Source organism: Suricata suricatta, chromosome 10 (assembly GCF_006229205.1).
Source record: "Suricata suricatta isolate VVHF042 chromosome 10, meerkat_22Aug2017_6uvM2_HiC, whole genome shotgun sequence".
NCBI classification, from domain to species: Eukaryota; Metazoa; Chordata; class Mammalia; order Carnivora; family Herpestidae; genus Suricata; species Suricata suricatta.
The window spans coordinates 9613994-9626860 of NC_043709.1; the positions used below are offsets into that span (position 1 = coordinate 9613994).

General features: G+C 55.1%; 2 protein-coding genes across 6 annotated transcripts in view; one reads left to right on the forward strand and one right to left on the reverse strand.

The window, feature by feature from the left end:
* The first annotated feature begins 34 nt into the window (after positions 1-34).
* Positions 35-8308, forward strand: C10H22orf23 (chromosome 10 C22orf23 homolog). 3 transcript variants are annotated; one of them, XM_029953554.1, is made up of 7 exons: positions 35-210; positions 533-644; positions 1689-1751; positions 5302-5484; positions 6112-6243; positions 6449-6549; positions 8161-8308. In XM_029953554.1, exons 2-7 carry the CDS (start codon positions 542-544, stop codon positions 8191-8193), a joined length of 615 nt encoding a protein of 204 aa, XP_029809414.1. In that variant the 5' UTR covers positions 35-210; positions 533-541; the 3' UTR covers positions 8194-8308. The 3 variants fall into 3 exon arrangements, with proteins under 3 accessions (XP_029809414.1, XP_029809412.1, XP_029809413.1); XM_029953552.1 differs by lacking the exon at positions 8161-8308 and adding an exon at positions 6691-7947 and having other exon boundaries at positions 36-210; XM_029953553.1 differs by lacking the exons at positions 1689-1751; positions 8161-8308 and adding an exon at positions 6691-7947 and having other exon boundaries at positions 36-210.
* Positions 8309-8838: 530 nt separating this feature from the next.
* The window catches only part of MICALL1 (MICAL like 1), a 27297-nt gene continuing 23268 nt past the window's right edge, over positions 8839-12867 (reverse strand). For 2 of the 3 annotated variants that reach the window (XM_029953548.1, XM_029953547.1), the window contains exons 14-16: positions 11038-11152; positions 10786-10832; positions 8839-10295 (exon numbers count right to left, since the gene is read on the reverse strand). In XM_029953548.1, coding sequence (XP_029809408.1) covers positions 10174-10295; positions 10786-10832; positions 11038-11152 — 284 coding nt within the window. In that variant the 3' untranslated portion in view covers positions 8839-10173. The remainder of the gene's footprint in view (positions 10296-10785; positions 10833-11037; positions 11153-12867) is intronic. The other variant, XM_029953549.1, reaches the window with a different exon arrangement.

Consider the following 12867-nt stretch of genomic DNA (forward strand, 5'->3'; position numbering starts at 1 on the left):
TAGGCAGCTCTAAGCCGTAACTGTGCGCACGCGCCGAGAGGCTTGCGCCCGTTACCATGGTAGCTGGCGCCGCTGGGGGCGGGCCGCTGAGCTCTGGCGGGTTTTGTGCTGGGGTTCCAGGCGCCGTGGGGCTGCGGAGCCGCGGCTAAGGTCTCCGGAGCCCAGCCGCTCCCTGTGGGGACGAGGCACCCGCTGGGGCCTTACGTTAGGGTGAGGTTTCAATTTTGGTTTGTCTCCCAAGGGGCACTGTCCGGACCACGGCTTATCCTCACCGCCTCTTTGCTCCTGAGAGGGCTTCCCTGCCCCAGGCGCCGGGTCGGGATGAGGTCTCCGTTCATGAGTGAGATCTATCTGCCTGTGTATCTGTTCGGGGTAGGAGAATAGGGCACTGTCGCCATACTGACGGCAACGTCACTTCTTTGCTGGCTCGACCCCCGCTCCCAGACCTTGGGTGGCATCTGGGGGTTGGGGGTGCGGGAGCAGAAATTGGGCCTGGGAGACACTGCTTGTCATTGCGTTTTTCCCTCCCCAGGGCCCTTCCATGGCTTCCCAGGAAAGGGTGGAGGCAGTGACCAAAGGAACAGGGTTCTGGCGCTGCCCCAGGCCAGCCACTTACACCTCAGGGACCCGAGAGCTGCTCAGAGGTCAGTGTGTTTAAAGAACAGGAGAAGAATGATGGTAGGCATTATCCTCTGTAACTCAGTTCTCCCCAGCATGACCTGTGGCTTACCAATTGCTATTTTCATTTTATAGATAAGAAGCCTGGGGTTCAGAAAGCTTTGGGGATCCTCCAATTGGCAAGTGGCCAAAAGTCAAAGAAATAAGAAATTTGAAGTGATTACCTCCTGTGCATCCCTTAGATCACACTTTCAATTTCCCCAGGAAAACCTTATCTCCTCCCCACCCACCCCCACAGTGGAACCCACAGTTCTGTGCTTTCACACTACCAAGTACCTTCTCCTTCAATGGACAGCACAACCTGGACTCGGATAGTCAGTTGCCTCCCCCTGGATTAATATTCACTACCCCTCTAGATCATGAACTCCAAGGCCAGGGCTTGTGCCTGTGTGGGCTCACAATTGCAGCTCCAGCGCCTGGCCCGTGCTTAATAAAATACTGTCCATTGGTTCATTCATTCAACAAGAACCAAAAAATTTAAACCTGCTTAATGTGCTTTAGGCGTTGTTCTAAGTGCTAGGGATACCGCAGTTAAAAAAGAAAGAAAGAAAAATAGAGCACCTGGGTGGCTCAATCGGTTGAGCACCCGACTCTTGATTTCAGGTCATGATTCCAGGGTTGTGGGATTGAGCCTCGAGTCAGACTCCACACTGAACTTGGAGCCTGCTTAGGATTCTCTCTCTCTCTCTCTCTCTCTCTCTCTCTCTCTCTCTCTCTCTCAAAGAAAAAGTTTTAAGCTAAATTTAAAAATTAATAATAAAAGAAATGAGAAGAAAAAGAAAAACAGCAAAATTCTTGCTTTCTCATGGAGCTAAGACTCTAGTAGGAGAGTGACAATAAGTATATAGAATTTCAATGATAGTGTTACCGAAAAAACAATGAAGCAGGAAAGGGAAAGAAGGGAAGGAGTCCTGAGGTGCAGAATGGGGTTAGGAGGGGAGACAGTTTTACATAGAACAGGGCTCTGTCTGCCGCCCAGAAGGCCTCATCGAGGGGCTTTACCTTTGCAGTGATGATGAAGGAATCCAAACTGACTAACTTCCAACAGCGCCATATCATGGACACCGTGAAAAGTAAGAGGGGGTCCACCGCGGCTTCTCAGGCAGAGGGGCTCTGGACCACACTTTTGAGGCTCCTTCACATTAAGGGGCTGGGATCTCATTTAAAAAGACCAGGGGCACCTGGGTGGCTCAGTGGGTTAAGCATCTGACTCTTGGTTTTGGCCCAGGTCATGATCTCACAGTTCGCGCAATCGAGACCCCCATCGGGCTGATAGCCTGGAGTCTGCTTGGGATTCTCTCTCCCTCTCGCTCTGTCCCTCCCGGGATCTCTCTTTCTATCTCCTTCTCTCTCAAAATAAATACACTTTTAAAAATTCTATTTAAAAAAAGGTTTAAAAAATTGAATAGTATTTTTGACCCTTGCTCCGGGGAAATTGACCCTTTAGGGCCTTTGTTTCTTTCTGGGACGTAGTCCTCGCACCATAACAAGGCTCTTGCTGGCTGGCTCTAGCCATCCTCCCAAGAGATCACAGCCCCGTCGAGACGTCCTGCGCAACCAAAATAGTCTCACCATGGTCGTGTCTGCAATCGGTTACACACATACCATAATGAGCTCTCCGGAGGAAAGGACTGGGTGCCTTCCTCCACGTTTTGGTTATTCACAGCTTAGCTAGTAGAAGCAAGACAACTAGCATAATTCCAACACACGAAGAGTAACACAAAGGCTTTTCCAGAGCTCACCTCTGACCACCCATCGTATTAGCTATTTTTAAATTTTTTTTATGTTTATTTATTTTTGAGAGACAGAGACAGACAGCATGAGCAGGGGAGGATCAGAGAGAGAGGAAGACACAGAATCCGAAGACAGGCTCCAGGCTCTGAGCTAGCTGTCAGCACAGAGCCTAACGCGGGGCTCGAACTCACGAACCATGAGATCATGACCTGAGCCGAAGCTGGAAGCCAGATACTTAACCAACTGAGCTACCCAGGCGCCCCTAGCTATTTTTTTTTTATGTTTTTATGGTTTTTATTTATTTTTGAGAGACAGAGACAGTGCGAGCAGGGGAGGGTCAGAGAGAGAAGGAGACACAGAATCTGAAACAGGCTCCAGGCTCTGAGCTAGCTGTCAGCACAGAGCCTGATGCGGGGCTTGAACCCACGAACCGTGAGATCATGACCTGAGCTGAAGTCAGATGTTTAACCAATTGAGCCACCCAGGCGCCCCGCCCCTAGCTATTTTTAAGGAAAACAACAAAGTGGGACTACGTGGGCACGGCAGCAAGGTGCACTCTAAGATCTTGAAAACTACCTTGCTGGGGCGCCTGGGGGGTTCCGTCGGTTGAACGTCTGACTTCAGCTCAGGTCATGATCTCACGGTTCGTGAGTTCAAGCCCGGCACCAGGCTTGGTGCTGACCGCTATCTCAGAGGCTGGAGACTGCTTCTGATTCTGTGTCTCTTTCTCTCTCTGCCCGGCCCCTGTTCACGCTCTGTCTCCCTCTGTCTGTCAAAAATAAATAAATGTAACTTAAAAATTAAAAAAAAAAAAAAAGAAAAAGAAAACTACCTTGCTTTCTGAGATTTCACAGGATCAGCATTTCATGGATGGGAATGCAGACCTGTGAAGTTGCCTTTAAGAGAGAGAATGTCAGAACCTTCTCTACTGAATCTACCAGGAGTGATTGCCTTTTGTGCAGGGGCAGGAGGGCCCCTTCGCAGCCACAGAAGCAAAGGGAAGGGACTGTCGGAGAGACAAATATTGGAAGTGCCCTGTGCAGCAGTGGCCGGTCTGCTGGGCCAGTACAGGGTCAGATCCCCGTCACTGTGGACAGGAACAGCCCCGGCTGCTGCCCTCACCCACCTGAGTCACGTAACTGTCTCTGCACTCAGCCACCCACTCATGATTCGGTGGCCCCCGTAGCAGGACTACAAAGAGAAGGTGCTAGAAATTCCACTAAATTCCAGGAAACCAAGGACTATGCCCCTTGTTCACTGCAGGACCCCCAGCCCCTACGTGCTCCATAGTTACTGGAGGACTGATTTCATTAGGCAAGTAACTGGTTTGCCTGACGGTTTTATTCTCCTCTAAGTTTTCTTTTTAAAAACTGGTCTCCAAGCAGTTGTGTTGGGTCTGCTTCCTTCTAGAATCCCTTCTTTTTCGTTCCTCCTCTTTAACCAAATCCTACTTGTTTTGAGGCTTCATTCAAGTTCTGTTGCCAGCCACGAATTCCTTGCCTTCACCTGAACTCCCAGAACGAGCTGGGTCATAATCGGCCTTGCTCGCTCCATTCCAGGCCTGTGACCACCTCACAGCCTTTGCTCTTGCTGTTCCTTCTGCCCGAAATGCTCTTCCCCAAAATATCTGCACTCACCATTTTGGGGTCTGACCTCATCAGGAGGCCTTCCCTGCCTCCTCTATTTAAAACTGTAAACTCTGCTCTGACATATTCTGTTCCATCCCTGTCCTGTCGCTAATAACTATGTATTTTACCTAATCATCATCCACGCTCCTCCAACCCCACATGTGAGTGCCCTGAGGGGACTGTCTTCCCACTTTACCCCCGGTGTCCTGGGCCTATCACTCAGCAGACACACAGTCCGTATTTGCTGGGTGGATGACGGAAGGCTAGAAAAGGCAGGAGAGGTAGATGGGGGGCCAGAGCAGAACAATGGAGGTGGGGGACTGCTCTGAGCTGGGCTTTGGGGCAATTGAGAGGAGGGCCAGTCAACCAGGTAGGAGGTGAGGCACTTGGCTGGCCTGGGGGAGGATCCCCAGATCTGGGGGAGTCAGAGGGGATGGACAGTAGTGGGGATTGGTGTGTATTACCATCAAAACCATCCCTTCCTGCCTGAGGACCAAGCAGGTTTCAGGAATACGTATATAGAAATAAAAGCAGCAGGGGCACCTGGGTGGCTCAGTCGGTTAAGCATCTGGCTTCAGCTCAGGTCATGATCTCACGGTTTGTGGGTTCGAGCCCTGCATCAGGCTCTGTGCTGACAGCTAGCTCAGAGCCTGGGGCCTGCTTTGGATTCTTTGTCTCCCTTTCTCTCTGACCCTCCCCTGCTTGCATTGCCTTTTTCTGTCTCTCAAAAATAAATTAAAAAACATTAAAAAAAAAAAGAAATAAAAGCAGCAGTACAGAGACATGATGCACAAGAATGTTTATTGCAGCACTGTTTGAAGTAGTAGAGAAAAAAACCAGCCTGAGTTTCTGAAATTAGAAGACTAGCTGCATAAATAATGCATCCATTCTAAGAACTAGTATATAGCTATAAAAAATAAGTTATCTATAAATGAAGTGATCTGGGAAAGTGTCCATGATAAATTGTTAAGTGAAGAAGAGTCGATTACTGACTAGAACACAGTATGATCCAGTGTCTGACAAACGGAGCTTACATACGCACGCGCGTCTTTGAACATGTTCCTATTAACATCAAAACGTTTGGAACGAGACCACCAGATTATAACAGTGGCTCGTTACGGGGTAGGGGTGGGAAGTTGTAGGGGGGAAGGGAAGACCGTTCGACTGCTTGGAACAGGCAGGTATGACTTTGATAAATTAAAAAATAATAATAAAAGCCAGGTGGGCCCCCCACCCCCCACCTCGAACCTTCCTTCCCCAGGAGGAGACACTCTGCCCCTACAGTGCAGCCCGACATCCAGCCAGAGGGTCCTGCCTTCCAAACAGCCAGCCTCAGCCATCTACCTGCCTCCCATCCTGGCGGCCCGGCCCCACCTCCGGCCTGCCAGGGTGTGCCAAGCCGCCGGGGCCTACAGCCGGGAGCCATTCAAGCCTCAAGCCACCCGTATGTGACAGGGCATCGTGGGCCCCTCTTCCACCTCCCTCCCCCAGGGGGCCTGGGGCCAAGCCGCCCGCAGGGCAGGGCGGGGCAGGGCCAGCACATGTCTAATCAGATTCTCCGTTTGTTCTAATGCCCTTGAGCCTTGGCACTTGTTAGCTTGGGGGTGTTCAGGGTAAAAAGGAAACCAGCGACTTGGTCCTTTTTCTTTTTTTTTGAACTCTGTAATGATTAACTGGAGCCAATGTTTGGCTGTCAGATTTCAGGGCCCCCGCCCTCTTAAGGTCACACAGGCCCACTTAGTAGGTACACATACCAACCTACTTCCCAGAGCCTTTTGCCTCACTTCCTCCTTGGCATCTGGTGTCACTCTTGGCCCAGACCCGCTGACAGCTCCACGTGGCCTGTCCGCGCAGGCTGCCTCCATGGTGACCACAGTGCCCTGGGGCAGCGTGTGGGTTCCCACGTTAGTTCTTCCCGCCTTCCCCCTTCCTGCCTGTCTGGGCAGGACACACTCAAGGGCTCCCAGGGTACGAGGCACAGGGACCCTGGAACAAGCAAGCCCAACTAGGAACTCGGGCCATGAGGGGGGTGCCTTGCCTGCCTTAACTAGGCCATTCCTGGGCCCCGTAGGAGATCTGGAGAAAGAGAAGCGAAGACTCCAGAACATTTTTGCCACTGGGAAGGACTCCGAGGAACAGAAAAGGAAGCCCCCTCCTGTGCGACAGGAGGACCCTGCCCCTGAGCCAGACAGGTTTGAAGAACGTAAGCCAGGGACGGGCCACTTACTTAGGCTGGGGGGGGGGGCACAATTGGGGGGGGGAGGGTAACCCTGAGGGCCAACGAGTGGTAAACACTGCAGAAACGCTTCCTCTCCTCAAAGGGAGCAGGCTGTTGCCCCTGCCACCCCTCCCAGGAGCCCAGAGGCCCCCACTGCCTTATACACTGACACCCCTTGTCCCCTGTCCAGTGGTAAAGGAAATTCAGGACAGGAAAGAATTCCTGGCTGACATGGAGGCGCTGGGACAGGCCAGACAGTACCGAGGGATCATCCTGGCAGAGATCTCCCAGGTAGAAGCAATGGGGCGGGGCCGGCGGCGGTGAGGGTCTGCCGTGAGTGTGCAGCATGAGTGGACAGGGCACCTGTGGCCCAGGATTGGGGCCCCTCAAGTTTCCACCCCAATACCCAGCTTTCCCTGCTGCCCTTTGCAGAAACTGCGGGAAATGGAAGTCATTGACCACAAGAGGAGCAAGGAACTTAGGAAGGTTCTTGCCACCCTTGATGTGTCTCGAGAGACAGGGGCAGAGTAGCCCAATCCCAACCACTGGAGCCCACCCCACTGCCAAGCAGGGTCACCCCTCTCCAGTCAGCCCATCTACCCTGGCCTCCAGCCACGTCAAATGGCCTCATGGAACTGCCCCAGCCCAGGGAACCCCGGGCACTTACAGCACCCTAGAAAATGGACCCATCTCGGAGAATGAGCTGATTTCTCCTCAAGACTTCGGGGAGCCTTGGGGCAGCTGAACCGCTGAGACCCACAGTCACGGTCACAGACACAGGCAGGCATGCGCGTGCGCACCACACAGAAGCACACACGACTTTTCTCGGGGACAGAGCCCACATTCAGTGAAGGCAAGGCCCAGTCGCATCCTCTTGGCCAGTGTCCGAGTTCCTCCCACGGGCCTCTTCCTCCAAACCCCCCAGCACCCACTGTGTGCCCTACGCATTTACTCTTCAGAACTTAGGAATGAATAGGAGTCGTTTCAACCTACGTGCCCTAGGACTACTTATTTGATTCTTACAGCCTCAAAATGCTTAACCTCTACCATTAACTGGCCCTTGGGACACCTCTAATGTAGGTGTCACACGCAGTTTTGTTTTCAGAGGGACAGGCTTGTTTGTTCAAGAACCTGGGATTTTTTCAAGCCCAGATTTCTAGCCATTTGCACGGCTCAAGGGAAATGAGAACCAACACTTCCTGAACACCTCAAGGCTGGGCCCCAGGGCAGGTGCTCACTTTCACTCGGCCCACGTGTTCGATAACGCCCTGTGACAGTTTGCTACCCACCGTGGGGAACCTAAGCTCCCCCCGGACACTGTAACCAAGGTCATTCAACCTGCAAGCAGCCCACTAAGGGTTAGACGTTAGTTTCGGCCTTTCCACTAACCCGCGGCCCACAGAGACCCAGTGGTGTCTAGACCCAAGGAGCCTGGCTTGGGGGCTCCGATCCCACCCTGTGTCCTTCGAGCCTGGGCAGCACCCCAGACTCAGCAATGACTGACTGACTGCTCATCGTGGGCGCCCTGCCTCAGAGGGCTACAGAGGAGACCTATGACCACAAGAACAGCCCCCCAGGCCTGGCATGAAGTACCCGGAGGTCCCCTGCCTTCTGATGACCACGAGCCCTACATTCCCCAGGACTCTGACACTTTCTTGTCCCCACACGTCAAAATACTTTGGAAATGTACACAGCTCTCCCTGTGCTTTAGTAAAATCACTTTTACCCCCAAAAAACTTTTTTTTGGAAATTTCAACCAACACTCCCACCTGGAGGGATTCATATAATCCTGCAGGCCACAATCATGCAAGTTTTGGGCTGCAGAGCAAACAGGGTCCCCCAGCCTCAGACAGGTAAGTGGCAGGGGCCAGACCAAGGGCTGGCTCAGGAACATTTCCACAGGAGGCCTGTGTCCACACACCCTCCAGAACCTGAGGGCAGAGGGTGTAACATGACAAGGACAGCTGTCCTCCACCTCAAAGGGCCCCCTCCCGGAGCCCGGAGCCCGGAGGCAGCAAACTGGAGAACGCCAGGACAGATTTGGCTACCCATATTTGACAATACAGCCTGGCCTTGATTTAAATTCATATGAGTTGCCAACATTTACAAATCTCACACACACAAACACACACACACACACAATCTGGATTTCTAGCTTCTTCTGAAGAAAATGGAAAAGTCTGGCCATGCAGGCCTGCATTCCCACAAGCTACAGTTGACCTAAGTAAGAAAGAACTTCCCCCTTTAGTTTGGGGCATGGACACCCCCAGTTCACCCCAGTCCCCCCCCCCCGAGTGTCCGGACACCAAGACAGCCCGCCAGAGCCACCCCCAGGTTACGCCCAGTCCTGTCATGGGTGTGACCTGCCTGCCCCCTGAAAGCCTTTGTGCTGGAGTTGGTGAGCAGCTCCAGGTCCACGGGCATGTCCGGAAGGAGACCAGCAGGGGCTGGGCGGGTGTGGGAGACACCTCTCCTGCCTGCAGACACTGGCAGGACCGAGGGCCAGGCCCCTGGCAGGGATAGCCCCACAGGTCCCTTCCGGGAGACCAGAGAGGTCTCTGGCCACGGCACGAGGCGGAGGCAGGGAAGAAGGCAGACCTGGCTGAGGACACCACAGTACCCGAGGCTCTGGGGCCCTGACAGCTGGGGTTGCCTCCATTTATTGTTGGTGAGGAAGATCCTCGTGAGTTGATACAGTGCGTACTTTCCCCAGAGGTGTGCCGGGGGTGCCCTGGAGCACCCCAGAGATAGCTTATAGCAACAGTGCTTTGACCAAGAGCTGTTGGACACGTTCCCTGGGGAAAAGGCCATTGTCCCCATCGGCTCCTCCTCTCCCATGGCCACCTCTGGGGGGAGTGGCCATCAGTCCTTTGGGAGAACAAGTTGGGAGAGAACGGACAATAGTCGAGTGTGAACAGACAGACTGATGACGACCACACGCAGGAGCAGGCCCGCCATTCCCCAGCCCTGGGGAGAGTGGGGGGGACTCTAAAAGAGGGGTCAGACTACAGTGTGTTAAGGAACCAGGATTAGCACCTCTGTGAAGCACCCTCCCAAGGCTGATGATCGGGGACTGGAACTGCCACTGGGGCCTGCCTCTGAGACCCCTATCCACCCCGGCATGGCCGCCTAGCCCCGTGTCCCTGGGGGCTGGGGGGTGAGGTTTCCTATGGAACCAGGGGAGATGAGAGAGGCACCTCCTAGAGCTCTGAGGGACAGAGGGAGGGATCTGTCCATCAGGCCCGTTTGTGTCTGAGGGCACAGTAAGGAGCTCACACTAATTAGACTTCATAAATAGAGCTCATGAGTGAGGAGAACCAGATTCATGGCCACCTGTGCTGAAAAGGACAACAAGGACTCAGAGCCAGGGCTGGGCCAGGAAGAAGCCAGCACAACAGAGCCCTAGTAGAGGCCTTGAAGGCAGGAGACCCCAGCTGGAGGTCTGCTGTGGGTGCACCTTGCAGGCAGAATGACCTCCAGGTCAGAACTATGACAGCTAAGAATCCCATCTGGATGGGGTACAGAACGGAAGAGGAGGGACCAAGGGGCTGCCCGTCCCAGCAGGGGCCAGGTGGGTGGGCATGGCAGGTGTGCTCGGCCGAGGCCCCTCCCTGGACCAAGGAGCCTGCTCCCTAGGAGGGTCAGTCCTAGCATCTGGAATCACCAGAAGCAGACCGGGCAGGGCTGAGCCACAGCCACCTGTGGCTCGGAGAAGGGGGAAGAAAACTCTTTGGCCCAGACCAGCAAGAGGACCCTGAGGAGGGAGAGGCTTGTCACCCAGACAGCCCCTCCCCTCATGTCGTCCTTTCTCAGGACGGATCCTTATGGGAAGCGGGGTGTCCCCTCTCCCCCAGTGGAGCAGAGCCCAGGGGCTGAGCCAGGAGGGGTGAAAGTCCCAGCCGGCAGCCCTTGCTGTTAGCTCTTGTCCCCCGGGGACTTGCTCTTGGTGTCACGCTTGTTTCCTAGCAGCTTCAGCACCTTCATGGTCTTGAACTTCCCCTTCTTCTTGCCCTCGGGTTCTACCTCCCTCTGGAACTCTGCAGACCAGAAAGGGGAGTATGTCAGGACAGGCCAGGGACAGTGACAGAAGCCCAGCTCTGCCTCTCACCTCATGGGGATCGTGGGCCACGTCACTTCCCCTTTCTGGGCCTACAGGATGAGGACTGTGCCCCTCTCCCAGGCCTCCCAACTCCCATGCCAGTGCTCTTTTAGCCATTCCGGGCACCATCTTGTCTCTGGTAGGCACTGCTGCTGGAGCCCACAGACTCTCCATCCAGACATCAAGGAGGAATGCCATGCCTAGCTTCAGGCAGCCACCCTAGGAACGTGACCCTGGCCCAGCCCGGCCCTCCCCGTAGCCCACCTCCCAGCCCAGGCTACCGCCATTCTGGCTCTAGGGTCACCTGCCTCGCCACACACAGCCCTCCCTGCAAGAGAGAGGCTGGGGGTTTGCACACCACCCCTGTGGCGCCCGCCCACCAACAGTTCTGGTGAACGAACCAGATCCCCAGTGGGGGGGGGCCTCACCTTTCCTCCGGATCATGGCTTCCAACATCTTGTCTTCTTCTTCCTCCCTGAAACAGGAGAGGGAAGCCAAGGGTCCCACAGGAGGAAGGACCGGATATTTCCTCAGTCCCTTCTGGCCCCTGAGCCCCCGTCAATGGGGTCGAGCAAAAGTATGCAGGGGGATCGCTGATAGTGAGGTCAAGGCTGGCCACGCCTGCTCTGGGCGCCCCCTGCAAGGATCCCCAGGGGGTAGCCCCACCCCACCCGTGTCACCTCTGCCGGTCCTCATCAAGACAGTTGACGATGGCATTGCGCTGCTCGATGAGGGTCACAAGCTCCTGCATCAGCACCTTCTCCCGGCCCCGGTCCTCCTCTGTCCAGTCCTTTTCTGCCCGGGAAGAAAGGTGGGGGGCATGAGCCGCGGGAAACCGGCCCGTCTTCCCAGGAAGCCAGGAACCAAGGCCTGAGCACCGAGGTGACAGCGGGCCAGCCCCGTCCTGGATGCCATGAGGACAGGACGGAGGGGCCCAGCTGGGTGGGGATCGCAAGTTCTGGGGAGAGATGAAGGTCGTGACGGAAGAAACAAAGGACACTAGGAGGACTACCAAAAACACCCTACAAGGGGGCTCCGGGAAGGCAAGCACAATACATGAGCCGAAGTTGGATGCTTAACTGACTGAGCCCCCCGGGTGCCCGGACAACACATGTCCTGGGACAGACACCAGCTCATTCCTGCTTGTGTTCAACAAACGTTCACTGGGTGTTTTCTTGGAAGGGGGCAGGATTCAGGCTGGGTCTGTTGAGAGCCCCCAAAGGAGAGCTGGCCACAGTGGCGCAGGGCTGAGGGGACAACAGAGGACCCCTGGGTCCTTGCACGGTAGAAGCAGTGTGACCCAAGTGGCGTACTGGGACCTTGATACAGTGCCACGGAGGAGGACAGATTAGAGGGGCCAGGACCCTAGGGGCGGGGAGCCCAGCCAGCAGGTGTCCCTGAGGTCTCACATAGCTGCTGCCCCACCAGCCTCCTCCCAAGAACCCGAGCCATCCCACGGGGACCCCCCAGGGGCCCACCTGTACCTTTTCCCCTCTCATCCAGCCCACAGCCTCCCAGGGGAAGGGAGCCCACACTTAGCCTTCCCTCTACAACATCTGGCAACACGGGCCTCCCTGTCTCGAAAAACACATCCTGAGGCCCCCTAGTCACGTCCCAGTGTCCTAACACCTCACCCTGCCAACGGCCAGAGGCAGGTGGCCCAGCACGGTTCTGGGGACAGCACTGGTTTCTGAGGCACCACCGCAAATCCAACCCTACTCTGCCACTTCCCAAACGTGGGGCCCGGGAAGCTTATGTGCCTAACCTGCATGTGGGGAAACTGAGGCTCAGGGAAGCCAAGTCCTTGGCCAGTGTCACACGGCAAAGGGAGAGCCAGTCTTTGAGCCCGGGTAACTGGACACCCTCAAGCTACAGCCCTTACAATGCTTTATGGGTCCCTAGCCCATATGGGACCTTAGAAACCAGTCTCACCCTGCAAAGGCAACATCCGGGACAGGATCACAAGCCCTGGATGTGCTGCCATCGCACAGAAGGCTGGAGAAGCAACACAGCGAGCCCAGGCCCAGGCTGCCTGGGGACACAGGTGCTGCACCAGCTCCGGCCACAGGATGTCGCTGTAGCTCCCTCTGCCCTGGCCTCCAGGAGATTTGGGAATGACTCAGGGAGTGGAGTGGCTTCCAGAGACACTCCTGCCTCGGGGGCTCAGCCAGCCCCCCAAGTTCCCCAGTCAGTGGAGAGGTAGGGCCACCATCCCAGCAGACGGAGGGGCTGCGTGTGCAGGGGCAGGCCAGGCCAGAGACATGGATTAGAAGCCCCGCTCCACCGGGGCGTCTGGGTGGCTCCATAGATTAAGCCACCGACTTCAGCTCAGGTCATGATCTCACAGTTTGTGGGTTCGAGCCCTGCATCAGGCTCTGTGCTGACAGCTCAGAGCCTGCTTCAGATTCTGTGTGTCTCTCTCTCTCTGACCTTCCCCTACTCACACTCTGGGTTTCTCTCTCTCTCACAAAAGTAAGTAAACATTAAAAAAAAAAAAAAAAAAAAAACCC